The sequence below is a fragment of the Podarcis muralis genome, chromosome 6, assembly GCF_964188315.1.
Source record: "Podarcis muralis chromosome 6, rPodMur119.hap1.1, whole genome shotgun sequence".
Lineage (NCBI taxonomy): Eukaryota > Metazoa > Chordata > Lepidosauria > Squamata > Lacertidae > Podarcis > Podarcis muralis.
The window spans coordinates 10997920-11017719 of NC_135660.1; the positions used below are offsets into that span (position 1 = coordinate 10997920).

Below are 19800 nucleotides of genomic sequence, written 5' to 3' on the forward strand. Positions count from 1 at the left end.
TATTTGTCCTTTCATAGACTTGTTTGTCAACAACCATTTAATTAACTGTTTTCTATGTCATGGCACATAGTTTGTAGTTGCAGTCACAAAGAAACAGGTGTGCTCTAATTAAAATCCAGATTGGCTTTTGTAAAAACCAGTTTCTAGTCCTCATGTTGAGTTTATTTAGCAATTATACTTAAAAGACAGGAAGGTTTCGGGGGTCATGCAGAGCTCTCTGGCCCATGAGATGATCAAAAGTTGCATAAATATGCACGATTTATGCAGCTGGGCTGGATTTGGTTCAGGTCTGTTAATATTAACCCCAGTTTATGATGCAAGTAGCATGAGCACCAGGGAAGCAAAAAGTTAAATGATTCCTGTATCAAGGACCATCCCTCCAACTCACACAAATAGAACAATACTACTGCAGATCTAGCACACAGTAGTATTAAAGGCAGGGACTAGTTCAACCAAGAACTTGAGTACCATCCATTCTCCCCTCATTTAATGAGTTGTGTGAATGTAAAACAGAATTTCTCTGAAACAAACACAAAGGGACTCTAAGACAAACTAGAGGAATTTATTAAGGCCAACGTAACAAGGAAGACTAGTCTGAAAGTAGACACATTTCTCAGAAAGGCAGGAGATTACATCCACAGTTTATAGCTTTGTTTCCAGTGGGGGGACGGGAATTTTGCAGAAAATATATATCTATACAAAAATTATAAAAAGAGTTTGTATAAGAGTTATTGCATTTACAAGGATGCGGGCATCCATCTGCTGTGACAGAATAATGTTGGCCTTTTAAAATACCTATGGTTTGTTAAAAATGGGAGATTGCAGAATGCACAAAAAAGTATACATTTCCTACAAAAGAGACACAAAACTTTGGATTCCTGAGTATGCTAAAGCTATCCAATATTAGAAGCGCTGGGGAAGGCAGCTGTCTTTTTTAATAATAAAAAAACCAGGTTTTTATGGGCATTTTCTTTCTACACATTGCTTCCCTCCTTCTTCGTATTCTTGCTTGGAGATCCACATCTGCTGGAAGGTCCCCTGCAAGAGACAAAACCAAAGATGGTAGCCTTTTCTTCGAAAGGATAGTGCAGAGAATGAAACGGAAACCATAATGACAGGAAGCTGAAAAGAGCTACAGTGGTGCCTCGCAAGACAAAATTAATTCGTTCCGCGAGTTTTATCGTCTTGCAATTTTTTTCGTCTTGCGAAGCACGGCGTCGGAAAAGTTTTGGAAAAGCTTCAAAAATCACCAAAGTCTTCAAAAACCTCAAAAAAGGCTACCACACCGCGTGCTATGAGTTGCTCCTCGAAGTCAAGTCGCAACTGTATTAACGGTGTTAAGAAAAAGGAAACAAACTTGCAAGACGTTTCCGTCTTGCGAAGCAAGCCCATAGGGAAAATCGTCTTGCGAAGCAGCTCAAAAAACAAAAAACCCTTTCGTCTTGCGAGTTTTCCGTCTTGCGAGGCATTTGTCTTGCGAGGTACCACTGTATTGTTCTCATGTTGGGCTTGTGGTACTCTTAGGTGTCCAGCTGGCCAGCTGGAGTCCCACAATATCCACAGGGAACCACATTGGTTGTCACTGCTCTAAAAACAACAAGCAAGGAGAAACAAGGCAGTTCAGGTCTGATCTTGTTCCTCAAGGCGGCGTTTTGAAATAATAATCGTGCCTATAGTAGTTTCCAATGGGGAAATTGCTTTACCACACACACACACACACACACACACACACACACACGGCATCAGATTTCTCCCCATTAGCAATCTCTCCCCACTGGTGTTAAGTCTCACCCAAATCTTCTTGGGTAACATTTTTGCGCAGCGCTGCTTCCCCACCAATCAAGCCTTATCGATCTACTAACCAAAGAAGCCAAAATGGATCCACCAATCCAGGAACTAAACCTTCGCTCTACTGTTGTATTGTTAGCTATCAACTTCAGTCGCATGCTCTGAAATCAAAAGAGAAAAAAATATTTATTGTCATTTTAAATTGGCCCAGATCCAAAGGGCTACCTGAGGAATGCTCAAGCTACAGACTTGTATATGCCTAGAAGCATTATCTTTCTCTTTGAACTGGTAGCAGTTCACCGGTCTCGTGTTTGGCAGGAGCACTGCTCCAATAGCCAAATACCTGCACACATTTAAGAAGTACAAGGAAAACGTTCACTGTTTGGTAGCCACTCACCGGAGGTGTTTTCTGAGACAGTTCTCTATTTAGTCTGTCTGTAAAGCTCTGTAGTAGGGTGTTCCCTCCTGCTACAATCACACTCCCATAGAGACCCTGGAGAACAAAGGCAGAACTCATTATAATGGTATTTTTTCCTCTGTTGCCCTTCGCAACATAGATACATATATTGAAAGAAACAAGTCACAACTTCAATAAAACTGCTAATAAAACAGTATAAGAAAAAAATAACTAGCATGCTTAAGACCTGTGAGTGGTTCCAGTGCAGAAGACACAAGAAATGAACTTTCCCACTAGGTAAATTCTTCAAAGCTACATAGGAAGTCTGGATAATTCCATACTAAAACCCACAGTTTGGCAGACGGGAATACCTAATTGACCAGAAGCCTGAGAAATGAATCTAGCATGGACAACGTTAATATCTATTCATGGACTTTCTACATTTGTTCATTCTTCTGGGCAAGCTGCTGACAGAGGTGGTGAAGATGACTGGGGGACAAAGCACCAATACAGAATGTGGGTATGCAGGGAATCAAGCTGTGTTGGACCATGGCAACCCCAGCCCTGTTTATTTTCTGCCATTTCATGGAAAACGGCACTACAGGGAATCCTAGCTTCACATTTTACATTGTGGTCTTAGGCGCTCTTACTCAAAAGCATATCTTATCTGTTGCAATGGGAGTGAGTTGCAATATACAGGGCTGCAATCCTCAAGAGAACAGGATCAGCCTGACCACCTGAGACATAGGAGGGCCACCTCCTTGCCCATGAACCTACACACACGTTTAGATCATCAGAAGCCCTGCTCCATATCCTACCAGCTGGCAGAGTTATGGCCTGGGGCAGGGCCTTTCAGTAGTGGCAACCACAGGGCAGAGTAGTCTGCCCATTAGTCATTGCCTTTAGATGTCAGGTCAGAATGCCTGGGTGGTAACTAACCATCTGCCTGGGTTTGCTGCTTCTCTTTTTGAATGTTGTCGATTGGGATTTTGTTCATTTTCAGGTCCATTTAAATGTAGTAATTGATTGCTAGGGTTGCATGGATGGAAAGGTAGGGTAAATAATTTCAAAACTACCAGAAACACAGACTTTGGCTCAGTGGTTAGAGCATATGTCTTGCACACAGCAGAACCTGGGTCCAAGCCCTGGTACCTTCCCTTTAAAAGGTTCCGGTTATCTTCCTGGTCAGATGATAAACAAGCTCGGGCCACCTGGACAAATAGCCTGACATGGTATAAGGCAGAGTTCTACATTCTTAATGTATTATCAACACACACCAGCTAACATTTATGCAGTGTTTTAGAGGACATGCAAAGCACTTCAACATTATCTTACATCAAGTCAGTGTGACCACCACTGCCTTGCAGATGGGAAGGGCTGAGACTGAAAGAGCAGTAGCTCCCCTAAGGTGACAAAGCAAGTTTGTTGCCAAGGCAAGACATTATACCAGCTTTCCCTTGAAGAATGCAAGCAGGCTTTTAACAGCATTGTGTGGAGCAGATCACTATTCAGGGCACTTTGAATTTTAGCTAAGGAAAAGGAATCACTCCCTGGTCTATTTTCTATTAAACCACCATGCCTAACTAATACCTACTGGCCTGATGTCGATATCACACATCCCGACACTTGTAGTGACCACATGGCTCACGCCAAGCATTGTGTTGCCAGATAAACCCTGGAGAGGGAAGGGGAAAAAAGGCAAGTTAATGCTATTATACTAGACTCAAACTGATAACAGTGTGATAGAATATGCCCTGTATGCATTTTTTTTCAGCCCCATAGACAGGAGGTACATTGGTTGAGGAGGGGGCTGTAGCTCTTGGGAATCCTCACCTGGCCATATCTTCTCAGTGTGTGAAAGTTTGCCCATTTTTTAAAAAAATAGCACAAAGCCCATGAAATCTCTTGCACAAGCAGTGGGGAGAAGAAACTGTTGCAAAATCAGAAAATGCTGTTGAGGAGTTCCAAATACTGTTAGTGTGTACCTTACTGCCCATTCACCGAAATTGTTATAATAAAAATAAAATCTTTCTTCCCAGCTTCTTATCCAGTTTAGAACTGCTACTAAACTTATTTCCTTTCAACAGTCTGCTAACAATGGATTTTATCAGAGGGCAAGTCATAATGGTCTTGCGTGTGGGTATTTCTGGGAAAGAGAAAGTCTTCATCAGAGCAGTACAATATATGACCCATCAAACCAACCCAGCCGACCACCCATATACTGTATTTGCAATCCCAGGCAGAAAGCAAAACCACAGAGGTTTATCAACCTCCCAATGGGCTGCAATACATGGCTGGTGAGCTGTGCTAGCGGGGTGGCCGACCAGTTCTACAAAACAGTGAGGATATGGGGGAAAATATACCACTTGTAGGAGAGGATGCTTCATGGTCTGTCACTCATATAATGCAAGGATCCAGCTGGCAGACCAGATCCTTCCTGCTCCCATCCCACCTCCCCCAATCGCCTGTTGATGACCTGGCACTATTATGGAATCAGGTGACAAGCTGAAAATGGCATCCATTTGCAAGTTGTTTCAACACAATTTCAAAGTGATGGCAGCCACGCCTTCACCTGCCTCGCACCTGAAGTCACCTGCAATTTCAGAGGCAAGACAAATAGACGTGACTTGGAGGAAATGGCCTCATGGGTCAAATTAGGACCCCTGCCAGATCTAATGTGGCCCAGAAGCCAGACGTTCCCTACCCCTGGTGTGATGCTATGAGAAATGTAATGCAAGACACATTCTGGTTCATCTGAAGCTCCAAATATCCTGCTATTTCTTATCTTCCCCAAATCATTTAAAACAGTTAAAAAGATCTCAGGACATTTAACTTTACGGACTCCTATATACTTCCATAACGTAGCTAGATGCTTGCACACAAAATGCAATCTCACATACTGTCCTACTGAGTTTTACCTTTACATTGGAAGGGTCAAACAAGCCTTCAGGAATTTTTAGCCGCTCAGCACCAAAGTCACAGTTGTAACCATTGGGGAATTCGTAATGTACCGTGGGCATCTGTGCAGCCACCCTAGAGGGCAGAAACAACTCGTTTTTAGAAGGCACTCAACCGTTGCCAGGTTTTTCTTTCCCAGTTCTCATGCACAACACAGCAAATTGCACTTCTTACCAAATTTTTCTTGCAACAATCCCAGGAAACAGGGAACTGATAAAGGCCACCCAGAGATCTTTGTGGCATGGAAGGGATTAGAGCAATGTACCCCTCCCATATCCAAACAATTCCCTTCCCCTCTCCCAAGATTTCCATGTTGCCCTTGTTTTTGTTTTCCTTCCTTGCTCTACAAGTTCTTTTCAGTGTCTCATCCCTTCACCACTAAGAGACTCTGCCCAACAGTTTCACTAGCTATTAAAACTGGAACGCTGGGAAGGAGGGGTTGGCCTGGCTGGCTAGCTTGCATCCCTTACACCTCTTTAGCAACAAAATATCCGACTCTAAACCACTGGTATATCACAAGTGGACTCTTTATTTACTACGCTTGCAATTGTTCATGATAAAATCTATTTCGGAAAGAGAAAAAATGAACACTGAACCACTGACATATTACAAGTGAACTCTTTATTGTAATTGCTTGTAATTGTTTAAGATAAAAGCCTATTTAGGAAAGAAACCACTTTTGCCATTTTTATGGATGTTTATTGTTGGGTTTCCCACAAGCACCTGGGTGCTGGACTAGACGGGCCATTAGCCTGATCCGACAGGTTATTCTTATGTTATGTTTGTTTATGACATTTATATACCACCTTTTCTTCCAAGGATCTCAAGGTGGTGTACATGGTTCTCCTCCCCATGTCATCTGCACAACAACCCTTTGCAGTAGGTTCGGCTGAGAGGCAGCAATTAGCTCAAGGTCACCCAGAGTGTTTCATGGCTGAGTGAGGATTCAAACCCTGGTCTCTCAGGTTCTAGTCCACCACTCTAAGGGGACACTGGCAGAGCTGTCAATGTGAACAATGTCTCCTTGATGCCAAGTTTGAACAGCTCTGCATGAGGTTGAAAAAAGTCCTTCCGTCTTTTTAAGAAACTGCTTGCTTGCTGGTTGTCTTTAAGCAACTTTTACCTGCCCTAAATTGTTGTTATTCTCAGCTATGGTTAGTGAAAACAAGTCAGCTTCATAAACCATGGGTGGCACTCAACTAAGTTTCACTCACAAGTAGACCTACTATTAATTTCAATGTGTCCACTCTGAGAAAAACTTAGTTGAGTATCACCCTATGGTTTGAAGTTGGTTTGTTTTCATAGCCAGAGTTAAGATTAACCACAGTTTGTCCAGTGTTGACAACATGTCAAGTTGCAGTTAATCAAAGACAGAAGCAAAAGCTTCCAAATTCTTCCTTACACCCTGCTGGGGTGGCATGTAGGAAAAAGTACAAGCCCAACAAGAGGAGAGGCTCATTCTTGTAATGCTAAACAATAATTTAGTATGATGTTCACAGGCAGGTTGGAAACCACCCAGGTACTTAAGTTAGCCATTGTAAAGTGGAAAATAATTTTTAAAGAACATACTGTTCATCATAAGTTGAATCAGACACTTGGAGGACAGAAGCCTGGAAGTCCTGAATCACACACTGTGGAGGAGAAAGTATTGAAAAGAAACAAGTATGAGGTTACACGTTCCAAACACCAGAAGACCAAAGAAAGGAGGGACTGTGGACCATACAAAAGAATCCAAGGCAGACAGAAACATTGACATATATCTGTAATATCTCAACGACTCAGAGTAGATGACCTATGGAGAGTGGAGAGTCCCCAGAAGAATCTGTGAAACAGCAGACCTGGTTCAGAGTTACAGGAGGACAAATCTTAGCAGGGAAATGTCTGCATTAGCTACAAATAAAATGCCACAGAGGTTTCTCTTCCTGCCCCAACAACAGTACTTCCATCTTCAAAATTAAGGCTATTCTTAGCAGAACCTGTAAGGTATACTAAAGCAGACCTAAGAAATGAAGGCTACCCACCCCTGGGATAAACCTTCTCAGTAATCAAGCTGCGATATCCTGCAATTCTCAAGTTTCCACATTGCTATACGTGGGAACTACAGGATGACAGACATTTTTAATTTAGAACAATAATGACCTAAAACAAGAGATTCCATCACACCATCATACATAGGCTTTATTATATTACTGCTTTCATCTTTTCTCTCCCAGTGACCTGCATACTACGTACAGTTCCTGTTGCCTGACCTCAAAAAATATATTGTTGGGTTGGAAAAGGTTCAGAAAAAGACAACCCAAATGATCAAGAGGGTGGAGCAACTCCTCAAAGAGGAAAGGTTACAACATTTCGGACTTTTCAGTTTAGAGAAAAGATGAGTGTCAACACAATAGAAGTTTATAAAATTATGGCATGGGGAAGTGGCTAGAGAAAAGTTTTTTCTCCCTCTCTTGTAACACTAAAACTTGGGAACATCCAATGAAGCTGAATTTTGGAAGATAAAATTCAGAACAGATAAAAGAAAATACTTCTTCATGCAGTGCATTATTAGACTACGGAATTCACTCCCACCAGAGGCAGTGAAGATCACCAATATGGATTGCTTTAAAAGTAGACAAGTTCATGGAGGAGAAAGCAATCAATGGCTACTAGTCATGATGGCTATGCTCTGTCTACATGGTATGCTTCTGGAAAACCTATTGCTGGAAACCGCCAGAGGAGAGAGTGCTCTTGTACTTGGGTTTCCCACAGGCATATGGTCGGCCACTGCAAGAACAGGCTCGCAGGTTTTTCTGCCATTCCCCATATTTTTTAAAGCGCTGTTCCTGATTATGCAAACCTAACACATTCACGAGTGCTAGTTATATCTGAGTTTATTTAGGGCAGGGCAGGGACCCTATGCTCCCCTACCCACCCAGCCCCAAGATGTTGTTTGACAACTCCCATCATCCCCAACCACCGGCCAGCTGGCTGCAGCTGATGAAAGGTAGAAGTCTTGAGAAGACCTGGAGGGCCACAGATCCCGCATCCCAAGTTACCTCTAGCAGAGGAATCCTATCTAGCGCAAGGCATACTTCCCAAATTATTTTCTTTGTAGACCTGGAAGAACATACTCACATTGCACATGTAATTGTGCCACGTTCTTGTGACTTGTGGCAATTTCTCTTTTCTCTTCCAGTTTGCTGGAGAGCCCTCACGAACTGCTTCCTGCAATAGCAAATCAGGGTCAGTTCAAAGTGTTCACATTCCAATACGTTAATTTACAAAGGCCAAGAATACAGGGTCTGTATTCCAACTTCTTTGTTGCCTTTCCACAAATCCACAGGATGAGCCTTGGTTTCATGAGTTTTTTCAACCAGTCAAGAAGGGAGCTGTCCCTCCAATTCTCACCTTCCCGTGTTGGCAAGCACTAATCAGCCCTGTCCTTAGGTGCTACATGACATTTACTTCCAACACCCTTCGGCCCTCCTTATTAGAGAAATTTCCCTTCTCCTGTCCATCTTTCCTTCCTTCCCTCTCTGTTACTCTAGGGTATTAAAAGGGAGTACAATTTGTTGTGAAAGTTGTTTAAGCACAGTGTCTGGTTGAACCTTTGTTCTGTTGATTCTCTCTAAGTTGTCTCATCTTGAGTATCTAGAGAACCCTTGTTGATTTCATTTCCAATGGGACCCACAAAGACTTTCTTCAATTTCACCATACAAGTTTCTAAATTGGATTCAGGCTTTTGGCTTCCTACTGATTACGCAAGGGATATTATTCTGTGTGCCAGATTGTTTGATTTTATGCTACGGGCCTTGATCTGAGAGAGACAAGGGGGAACTGTCTGGAGCTCACTCAGCTGGCAGTGCCTCTCCTTGCAACTTTTGGTGACAGTTGTAAAGGAGAAAGGAGTGTGGTTCAGCAGCCTGTCTTGCGGGTTTGTAGGATGATTCCTTCACAGCTGCCTTACCAAAAGTCAGACCGATTGTCCACCTAATAATAAGTGGTGGACATATTATACCCAGCTCTCCAGGAAGTCAGTCCAGCCCTAAAATCTAAGGGGTGGCTCACACGCACTTGAGCATTCCTCACTGAACATTTCTCAGCCAAATGATCTGAAGGCCCTGTATAAATGAGAGACGAACACGCATGCAAACTGTGTATTGTTGGGGGCCCTACAAAGGCAGAAGTTCAAGAGGTGCTCCCAAGTTCAAAACACTTGAGAAATACTGCCTGGACTGGAGGAGAGGCTCACAAAAGCAGCCAACATACACACATAGCAAACAACCCCTTTCATTCTTTCCAGTATAATCTATTACCTTTGATGCGATCATATACGGAGGAATTATCTCCACGTTCATTTCCTGAAACAGTTCTCTGCACTGCATCGTAATGAAATCTCCAGCCAGAGGTGATTTCACAATGCCTGCAAATGCAGAACACAAGTGGGCCACCTAGAAAAGGTTTCAATCTTCCAATATCACATTTTGCATGCAGGAAGTCACCCCCCACCCCAAATAAACAGAGCTATTTCCTTAGTAGCAGGCCAACTGGCTTCTGCATTCTCAGGGACCTCTGTTCTCCAGTCCAATGGCAGACTGGAAGAGCATTCTGCTACACAAACCGCCCCCTTCCCCTTCAAGAGCAACCAGGCTGCAGAATAAAGATGGTAAGCGACTTCACAGAGCAAGTGCACTCGGACTCAGGCAAGGGGTGACATGCAAAATGCAAACGGAAGATGTTACATTAAAGTGTAAGGTATCTGTTTTGTAAAGTTTGAATACATTGGTCTTACGACAATAACAGGGGGGAGGGTTTGGTGGTGGTGGTGTTTTTTTAAAAAAGAGTGGATTGAGGCCTCTAGTCCGGCACTCTTTCTTTAGCAGAGGCTCTTAGATGCCCCTGCACAAGCACACAAACAAAACATGAAAAAGATGACCCTTTTCTGGCCTTGTTCTTTAGCGTCTGGTACTCAAGAGTATACCTACGAAGGTTGAATTTTGGCTTATATTGATACCTTAAAAATAAGCTCATGAAGGACAGATCTATCTAAGCCGGCAACCCATCACTACATCTTTGTGGGGGAAATTCCTCAAATGATTTAATCCTGTGTTGGGCAAAGGAATCCTCTCATCTGTTTGTCCTGAACCTCACTTATTAACGGGGCAGCCAAGATTTCTACCAACTCCTCTGGAAGAATGCTTACCTTGCTGGAGAACGTATCCATCATGCACTGGGATGGCAGTGGTGTGGGTTGCTCCGCTATCCAGGATCAAGCCTGTGGATCTGCCATTAGCAAAGCTAGTTGGAAGGGTTAAGGAAGACAATGGGATTTGGGCACAACATAAACACAAATGGCACTGCAGTTCATTTTGCTCTTGGACCTGATAGGGCACATCCTTTCTTGTCAAAATTACATGCAGCTTTTGGGGAAGGCAGCCAAGAAAAATATATACCTACACTATGGTTGCAATTCTATCCATACTTGCTGGGGTGTAAGCTCTACTGAACTCAAGTGGGGGGGACCTGCTTCTAAATAAATATGCATAGGATTGAGCTGCATTATTGCTTGAAACACCAATCTCCAGTTCCTGAAAGGATTATATCCTTACCATAATTCTTACACCATCTGAATGGGCAATTTATTCCTCCTGTTGAGTTTTATTCATACATTCATACATACATATATACAGTGGTGCCCCGCAAGACGAACGCCTCGCAAGACGGAAAACCTGCTAGACGAAAGGGTTTTCCGTTTTGGAGGCACTTCGCAAAACGAATTTCCCTATGGGCTTCCTTCGCAAGACGAAAGCCCATAGGGAAATCTCCGGGACAGCGGGAAAGCGCAGCGCGTCTTCCCCACTGTCATCGGACCTCCTCCGAAGGCTGGCGGTGGGGCGGAGAGACCTCCTCCCGCCGCCAGCCTTCGTTTCTCCGCTATTTTGAAGGCAGGCGGGGGGGGAGCAAAGACTTTCGCCCCCCGCCGGCCTTCAGAAGAGGTCCAGGACCTCTTCTGAAGGCGGGCGGGGGGCGAAAGTCTTTGCTCCCCCCTGCCTGCCTTCCCAGGAGAGCGGAGAAACGCAGCGTGTTTCTCCGCTGTCCCGGACAGCTTTTGAAGGCAGGCGGGGGGAGCATAGACTTTCGCCCCCCGCCCGCCTTCAGAAGAGGTCCTGGACCTCTTCTGAAGGTGGGCGGGGGGCGAAAGTCTTTGCTCCCCCCTGCCTGCCTTCCCGGGAGAGCGGAGAAACGCAGCGTGTTTCTCCGCTGTCCCGGACGGCTTTTGAAGGCAGGCGGGGGGGAGCAAAGACTTTCGCACCCTGCCCGCCTTCAGAAGAGGTCCTGGACCTCTTCTGAAGGCTGGCGGGGGGCAAAAGTCTTTTTTTTCCCTGCCTGCCTTCCCGGGGGCTTTTAAATCGCCCCGGGACAGCGGATAAGTCCCCCGCTGTCCCGGGGCTTTTTAAAATGCTGGCGGGTGGCAGCGGAGGCTTCGCTCCCGCCCGCCAGCATTTTAAGATTGCCCCGGACAGCGGAGAAGTCCCCCACTGTCCCGGGGTTTTTTAAAATGCTGGGGGTGGGAAGAAAAGCCCTTGGTCCCCCCCCCCCAGCCTTCAGAAGAGGTTGGGGGACAGACTGTCCCCGGACCTGGTCTGAAGTCGGTTTCCATAGGAACGCATTAATTGATTTTCAATGCATTCCTATGGGAAACCGTGCTTCGCAAGACAAAAAACTCGCAAGAAGAAAAAACTTGCGGAACGAATTAATTTCGTCTTGCGAGGCACCACTGTACATGGATACCATAGAAGGGTCTTTTAATATCCCCCTTCCTCCCAATATACTCTAGAGGATTGAGGTAATCACTGGAAATTGTGTCCCTTCCAGCTGACAGAAGCCTTAGTATCAGCCAAGAGATAACTTTGGTTACAACCCAATAAATATAACCAACCCATCTTTGAGACTAGCACAGTGACAACACCTTGGTTTAAATGTTAAAAACAGTACCATATTTTTCCATCTATAAGACACCCCCATGTATAAGACTATTTTGGGGGACTCCGATTTAAGAAAATGGGGGAGGATGGCCCCCGTGTATAAGACGCCCCCCAATTTTGGACATTATTTTTAGGGGGGGGAACCTAGTCTTATACACAGAAAAATACGGTATGTTTGTTTTTTTCTATAAAAGTGCAAAAAGCTCTATAATGATGTCCACTTATTCATTAACATGTTTGGGATACGCTGTGAGAACTGCCGTTTTGCACAAGAAGAAAGCAGGGATATTGTAATGTTCAAACATCAGCTCCGTCAATTTCTCACGCTTGGCTCTGGTGTTCCACTACAAGAGTGCAAAGATAAAAAACAAAATTCACCTATAACTTGAGCAGAAATATGTAACACTCAGAACAGGTTGTTTAAATGTTCACAGTGCAATAATATGTCAGGCAGGAAAGTGAGTTACTTCCTTATTTACAAATCAGTGGGCAGATTCATGCACTTATCGCACTTGAGCCTAATGCAGACAAAATATCAGCTTCCTGCAAACTATGGCTTGAAATTGGAACCTGATGCTTTCTCTCATGTGACTTCCTTCCCAGAGTAGACCACATCTCATATTATACGTGCATCAATATAACATTTGAGTCGTAAATCACAAGCTAAAACTATAGTTTACAGTGGCTTTTCAAACCATAGTTAAAAGGGAAGAAACAGGCTAAGAGTAGGAAGGCAACAGAAAGAAATCACTAGAGACAGGAAGGGCTTGTCTACACTGAGTTTACTTTGTGCTCGCAGCTGTCTGTGTCCGCATTTAATTTGAATAATCCACATAACATAACCCTTAAATAACCCCTGCCTTGATGTTTTCCCCCTGCACATTCAGGTTTACAGGGATAATCCAAAAAGTTGTGAGAAATCAGGCTCCAAACCTCTCCACTTGGGGATGCAGACTACTTGCTTTGGTGTTTGGGGTGGGTAGATAGATCATCCCTTTTTGCTACTCCCCTTTCCATGCCCACAAGTTCCTCAGTGCTGTCATTTCTTCTCTGGCAGTGCTCATAACCATTTCTAGCATGTCCATACAGGCAATCTAGTCACAGATATTACAGTTCATCTTGATAGGTTCTTTTACCAAGTCCTGGTTTCTGAGTTATTTGCTTTTCCCCCTTCCACCCCCACGTTTGCAAGCTTCACAACAATCAAACTGCCTTCTATGCTTCAAAATTTGATGGGCTATTTCAAGGAAAGAAACTGGGCTTTTACTCACTGGCGCTTCAGACATTAGAACGGGATGCAAAGCAGCTTCAGATTTAATGTGCATCTTGTAGGTATGATCCAAAATGGCTTGGAAGCTGTCCCAGTCCTCAACTGTAACAACATAAAAATAAATTAAATCTGCTGATTTTGCTGGAGGAGCTGCTCTAAGTTTAGGCATGTATGCAACGTGAAGCACATTATCAGTGCAAGGCTGAGCATGTGGACAGTACAGGAGACAGGAAGGAGGATGTGGGATCCTAGTCAATCTTCCATCCTTGCACCAGTGAAACCAAAGCATCAAAGTACACAGCATTCAAGCCAATCTCACAGCCCTAAGAGATTAAAGGATTCTAACTATACTACATTGTAAGCACTGGTGCAGGAATAACCCTATGAAGGCAACTGTACAATCAGATTATTTAAAAACGTACAAGACAATCTCCTTACTAATTGACAACAGTTCACTTTCAAAGAAATACTGGTCCTCTGCAGACGCAAAGCTTAATAATAATAATAATAATAATAATAATAATAATAATAATAATTTTTATTTATACCCCGCCCTCCCCAGCCAAGGCCGGGCTCAGAACGGCTTACAAGCAATAATAAAAACAAGTTGAATGATTACAACTTAAAAACAAAATTAAAATACATTAAAATATTGAAACATTAAAATATTAAAATGTAGCCTCTGTGCAGGAGAAGGAAAAGAAAAAAGAAAGAGAGGGGGGGAATCAAATTGGCTCCAAGCCAAAGGCCAAGCAAAACAACTCTGTCTTGCAGGCCCTGCGGAAAGAAATCAGATCCTGCAGGCCCCTGGTCTCATGAGGCAGGTGATGGTTTGTATTCCTTACAGGGAACCATGGCTTGGTTTAGTGTTATGTGCAAACCAGACGGTTGGCTGGAAATTAGGATGTGAAACTAATATGAAGAGGGTTTGCAAACAATATTTGCATTATACATGATTAAGCAATACATCTGCATTTTTAAAAAAATGCCATGGGTCAAGGAAGATTCTCCAACTCTCCAGATGTTCTACCTTCAGTGTCCCATTGGTGCCTTTTTGAACATGGTTATTTGGAGAATGTCCTAGTCAAGCACACTAAACCATTGTTTCACCGTGCATCTGGCATCTTGTTAGGAGTGAGGTAACAAACCACGGTCACTGATAACTATGATTAAGCATGGTCTCTGCACTTGGCTACTGCCTTTCCAAATAAGTACAATATTTGAAGAAAAGGGAGAATAGATTGGACAGGGGAATATTTTTCAAAACACACTGCCATTTAAGCAGTTATATTCTTCCCATAACCAGCTTTACAAACTAAACAGGAAAACCTATTTCAAAACAGGTCAACATAAGCTAAAGGGAATATCCACAGCTTTTGAGTAGATCTAGAAAACTTTAAACGCTTGGCCCAAAAACCATTAGAATAAACTTCTTTTCAACTCCAGATCAAACATTCTCACAAAGCAGGACAATGCCATTTTGTGAGTAAAAAGGTTAATGCTTTGTGATGTGTCTGAAATCAATACTCAAGATTTAAGAAAAAAGAAAAGGAAAATGCAAAGCACCATACTCATTCCATTTTTCAAAGGTAAAATGGCTTCCATGTTCTCCCTTGGAACTCGCAATGCATTAGTGTCTATGTAGTATGTTGGGCCTCCTTGTTTGCTTTTGTCACCATCAATTTCCATCATGGAGCTCCCATCATCCCGGTCCAGTACCACGCCAATGGCAGTGGGAAAATCAACCTACAATGGGAGATTTGGAAACAAAATGCACAAAGTTACATAAAGATTGCCTGTTTGCATCAAGCCTAACTAATGGGGAAGCGAGAGTTATCACTACTGCCTCAAATTCCTACAGCATGTTAGGCATGTCATGCCTCTATTCTGTATGGGGCATGAAAGGATTAGCTAAACACCGAGGGGGAAATGAAAATATAGCTACACTCTCTGATACATCAGGCTTTCCATTATCTGGCTCACTTATATAATGTGCACATTATTTAAACACTTTTCGAGAAAGATTTCGCATTACAAGTGGAGTGGGGGGAAATCTCTGGAACTGCATTTATCGTTGAACTGCTTATAAGGCTCTGTCTTACACTTGCCCAAATCCCAGAATATTTTACTACAAGAGCTAGCAAATCTACTTGAGAAGGTGACATGGCCAAAACATGTCACTGAGATTCACAGCCAAGCAGAGATTTAAACATAGGACTCCCACATTTATCCATCCCTCTGGCCCGGGCCATCTCACCGTAACATTCCCCTCAAACCAGGACAACCTCTTATTTAAAAAAAACTCTGACCTTTGTCAATATATTCCCCTAAACATATGGCCAAAACATGAAGTAATTGACGGAAGAATTTCTAGGGAGCCACGTCAAATGAAGACTACTTATTCAAAGGAGAGGAAAAGACCAAAATTACTTAGGTGAAAATTGCAGGGCAGGTAAAAGAAAGATGATAGGTAGTAAGTGTCTTAGGAGAGAGAAATGTTGATATTTTCACCCCCTCCCATTGCGAGAATCTCCTGATATGATGTTTTCAGAAAGGAGGGGGCAAACTGCTCTTCGCTTCTTCCGCTCCTGCCTGACTCTGTGAGGAGTCTGTGTGTTATCTATGCAGAGATTAGATGGCTGAATGAGAGCTGTAACACTCATGCAAGCCAGTAGCTCTTTAGTTTTTTAGTTTGCAGTACCTATTAGAAATAAAAGAAGTTATACTTCACAGCATTCTGTTTATACTCTGCTGAGTTTGGTGCTCACAATGGACAGTTGTGGGTCCAGAGCACTTAGACCTGATTTCCAGGAGTGGAAGGTCTTTAGAAATGCTCCAGTTCGCCTAGCCCAGTTGGGGCAGGAACCAGTTGTTGAGCCCAGTCGTTGGCATCGGCTCAAAGGTGTACTGACAAGAAATGGCTCAGTGTTTTGCAGAAACATGATACCAAGAAATTGCAAATGCTACTATTTAAAATGCAGAGGGGAACGAAACAGCTACTGCTGATAACCTCTCCTGAGCAGAGGTTCCAGCAGACGAATTTTTGTGTACATTTATACATGATCTTCATATACATATTTTATTGGATTATCATTCATTGCTCAAGGGATTTCAAGTCCCTTGCTATAGCATACAGAGTTATCCCACAATATATACAAGTATTTCAGGAGTTCTTTGCACAGGAAACCCAAATTCTATTGATCAATCTACCGTCTCACTTCTGCTCTCACCTTTGGGCAGTCCTCCCCAGCATAGCCAGCTCTGACTGTATAGGAGCCGATGTCGAACACCAGAGCGCCAACTTCATCTGCAAACACAAATTCAAATTTGTGTCGATTTAAAAACAAAACCTTATCAGACATGTGTTTATTGGTAAAAGGCTAAATCTCAAGACATCGAAAGAGAAGAACAACAGTGGGACACCTAGAAAAGGTTTCAATCTTCCAATATCACATTGGGACTGCAGGTTGCTTCCAAAAATCTACGCACAGAATTAATCTGCAAAGTGTGCCATAGGCTATTGTAGATTAGGGCCACCTTTAAGATTTTAAAGGCACACAGTGCTCTTTCTACAGATCCCTTTATGATAAATACCGTATATCCTTCTAACATGGCGACACCTATTACCTATGAGATAGCCTGCAACCATATGTGCCACTCGACTACAGTGGTACCTCATGTTAAGTACTTAATTCGTTCCGGAGGTCCGTTCTTAACCTGAAACTGTTCTTAACCTGAAGCACCACTTTAGCTAATGGGGCCTCCTGCTGCTGCCGCACCGCCGGAGCCCGATTTCTGTTCTCATCCTGAAGCAAAGTTCTTAACCTGAAGCACTATTTCTGGGTTAGCGAATTCTGTAACCTGAAGCATATGTAACCTGAAGCGTATGTAACCTGAGGTACCACTGTACTGCGGTCGGTGGAATTGGCACTTTTATAGGTGCCACATAGTATCCACACGGCATCTGTAAGAACTTGGGTCGTTTAGTTCGGTGGCACAAACACTATGGAACTCCCTGCTTATTGATATCAGGCAGACACCATCACTGCATTCTTCTTGGCGTCTGCTGAAAACATTCTTATTTAGATGAGCCTACGCAAGTGTCCAGAAAGTTTGTATGAGTTTTAATTCATTTTTGTCTATTCTACTGTGGCTTCTTACTTTCTGTTATACTAGATTTAAGTACCGGTAGGTAGCCGTATTGGTCTGCCGTAGTCAAAACAAATTAAAACAATTCTTTCAAAAGATAAAGACTCTTCTTAAAAACCTAAAAACACCCTTAAGTCTTCAAAAAAGTTGTATCATCTAAGAAACTCTTTGAAAGAATCCTTCCAAAAGAATTTAGAAATTATAATGTAGCATCTTAGAGACCAACTGAGTATTTTTAGGTATAAGCTTTTGTGTGCATGCACGCTTCTTCAGATACACTGAAACAGAAGTCACGTTTTAATGGTTCTGAAAGGTTGTGGGTGAGTTGAGTTTGCTTGCACTCTGGCTGAGAGAACCTGGAAGCTGCAACGGAGGGGTACCCCAGAAGAAAAATGAATTGACATTGATTTATATACAGTGGTGCCTCGCAAGACGAAATTAATTCGTTCCGCGAGTTTTGTCGTCTTGCGATTTTTTTCGTCTTGCGAAGCACGGTGTCGGAAAAGTTTTGGAAAAGCTTCAAAAATCACCAAAGTCTTCAAAAACCTCAAAAAAGGCTACCACACCGCGTTCTATGAGTTGCTCCTCGAAGTCAAGTCGCAACTGTATTAACGGTTTAAGAAAAAGGAAACAAACTTGCAAGACATTTTCATCTTGCGAAGCAAGCCCATAGGGAAAATCGTCTTGCGAAGCAGCTCAAAAAACAAAAAACCCTTTCGTCTTGCGAGTTTTCCATCTTGCGAGGCATTTGTCTTGCGAGGTACCACTGTATAACTTTGTATTAAATGCAACATCTTTATATGCAACTCTGCATTTTTGTTTAAGCTGTCTGCTGTTGCCACAGCTTTCTGTACACCCGTTAGAGATAATTATAATATAGTGAGCGGTAGAAAAAAATAAATAATCAAGTGCTTTATTAGTTAAGTGATCATTTAATTGTTTTTCTCTTTTTTGGTAAACCGCTTTGAGGGTGTGGGTTGTTGTTTTTTACAACCAATTTCATGAATTGAGTATTAACACAGGAATCCCTTTTTTAACATGAAGGCAGACCTGCCAAAAGCTTTTCTCCTTCAGGCAAACCTACCCAGATTCATAATGGTTATCTAAGCCCGTTTCTTTTTTTTAAAAAAAAAACCGTTCACATATTTCCTACATTCAGATTTAAAATAACAATAATAATAACGTTCGGTTTTTTAAAAAGTTTTTAAACTTGGTAAAGTAAATAAATATAGAGGGAAGCTTTCCCCCTCGGCGCGTCAAGGTGCGGGGAGAAGCTGCCCAGGGCGAAATTCTCCCTCCCGTCGCCCCGTCTTAAAGGGACAGGCGCCTTTTCAGGCTCTGCCGGACCAGCGGCGGCGGCAGCCTCCCCCTCCCCGCGGGGAAGAGAGCGAGTCGGTGGAACGCGCAGCCCTAACGGTCCAAGGGGGGGAGGGGGAGAGAGAGAGAAAGAGGAGCAGCCCCTCCCACTCTGAGGAGAACTTACCCCCTCCGTACACGCCTCCGCTCATGTCCGCTCCGGACTTCACCGCTCGGCCGGCGGCGACACACAACACACCACACAAAAATCACCTCAGGCCGCCCCCGACTCTCTCAAACCCAAGCTCCGCCCGCTCGACCTACCTTGCTAACAGCCGCCCTCCTGCTAAAGCCAGCCAATAGGCAGCGAGGCCCTTTCCTCAGCCGGCCTATCGCGGCGCAGAAGGCGCCGTCGAGCCAATCGCCGGCGTCCGCCTTCCTTGGGCGGGACCGCCGCTGCGTTTCTTCCCCTTGGCTTCCGTCCAGGCGGTTGTAAGGTCGCGAGGGGAGTCTCGGAGTGTGGCTGCGGGGAAAGAAACCACGCTCGGTTGCAGATTTTCAAAGAGGGGCGGGGCGGAAGGCGGAGCTTGGAGGAGGGTTGGAGCTGGTCACGTGATTGGCGGCAGCCGGCTTCTTTGATTGGCAGCAGCCAGGTTGCTTTAACCTGGAGCAAGTCCCAATATGTTCAGTGGGGCTTTACTCCCAAGTAACTACGTAGGATTACAGACTTTGCAGTGGAAGCCTGTGCAATTCGGAGGGTCTTTTTCGGGCCATTTGATGATTTTTCTGCCCGTTGCAGCAATTGCAAATGTGCTCCATGACTTGCTGGAAATTCTATCATGTATTATGGATTGTATTTTATTGTTGTCTATTGATTTAATATGCATACTGCCCTTCATCCGAGAACTACAGAGCTGTTTAGTTATAAAAACACAAAATAAGTAACATAATATCAGACAACACAATCACACTGC

The 19800-nt window shown here is 43.5% G+C and overlaps 1 protein-coding gene across 1 annotated transcript; it reads right to left on the reverse strand.

The window, feature by feature from the left end:
* Positions 1-541: 541 nt before the first annotated feature.
* ACTL6A (actin like 6A) lies at positions 542-19164 on the reverse strand. Its single transcript, XM_028731623.2, has 14 exons — positions 19014-19164; positions 16612-16688; positions 14953-15127; positions 13383-13483; positions 12358-12455; positions 10329-10423; positions 9442-9548; positions 8261-8350; positions 6713-6774; positions 5104-5218; positions 3780-3860; positions 2186-2281; positions 1863-1949; positions 542-1038 (listed from the first exon to the last, which is right to left on the reverse strand). The coding sequence occupies exons 1-14, from the start codon at positions 19036-19038 to the stop codon at positions 958-960; spliced, it is 1290 nt and encodes a 429-aa protein (XP_028587456.1). The 5' UTR covers positions 19039-19164; the 3' UTR covers positions 542-957.
* Between the last annotated feature and the right edge of the window lie 636 nt (positions 19165-19800).

What these genes read in the sequence shown, in the direction of transcription:
- ACTL6A (XM_028731623.2), bottom strand. Translation starts at nt 19,038, where the DNA reads ATGAGCGGAGGCGTGTACGGAGGGG. An exon ending in ACCTTTGAAAAATGGAATGA is followed by an intron (nt 13,484 to 14,952) that starts GTATGGTGCTTT and finishes ATGTTGTTACAG; the next exon opens with TTGAGGACTGGGACAGCTTC. An exon ending in GATTCAACTTATGATGAACA is followed by an intron (nt 5,219 to 6,712) that starts GTATGTTCTTTA and finishes TCTGCCCTCTAG; the next exon opens with GGTGGCTGCACAGATGCCCA.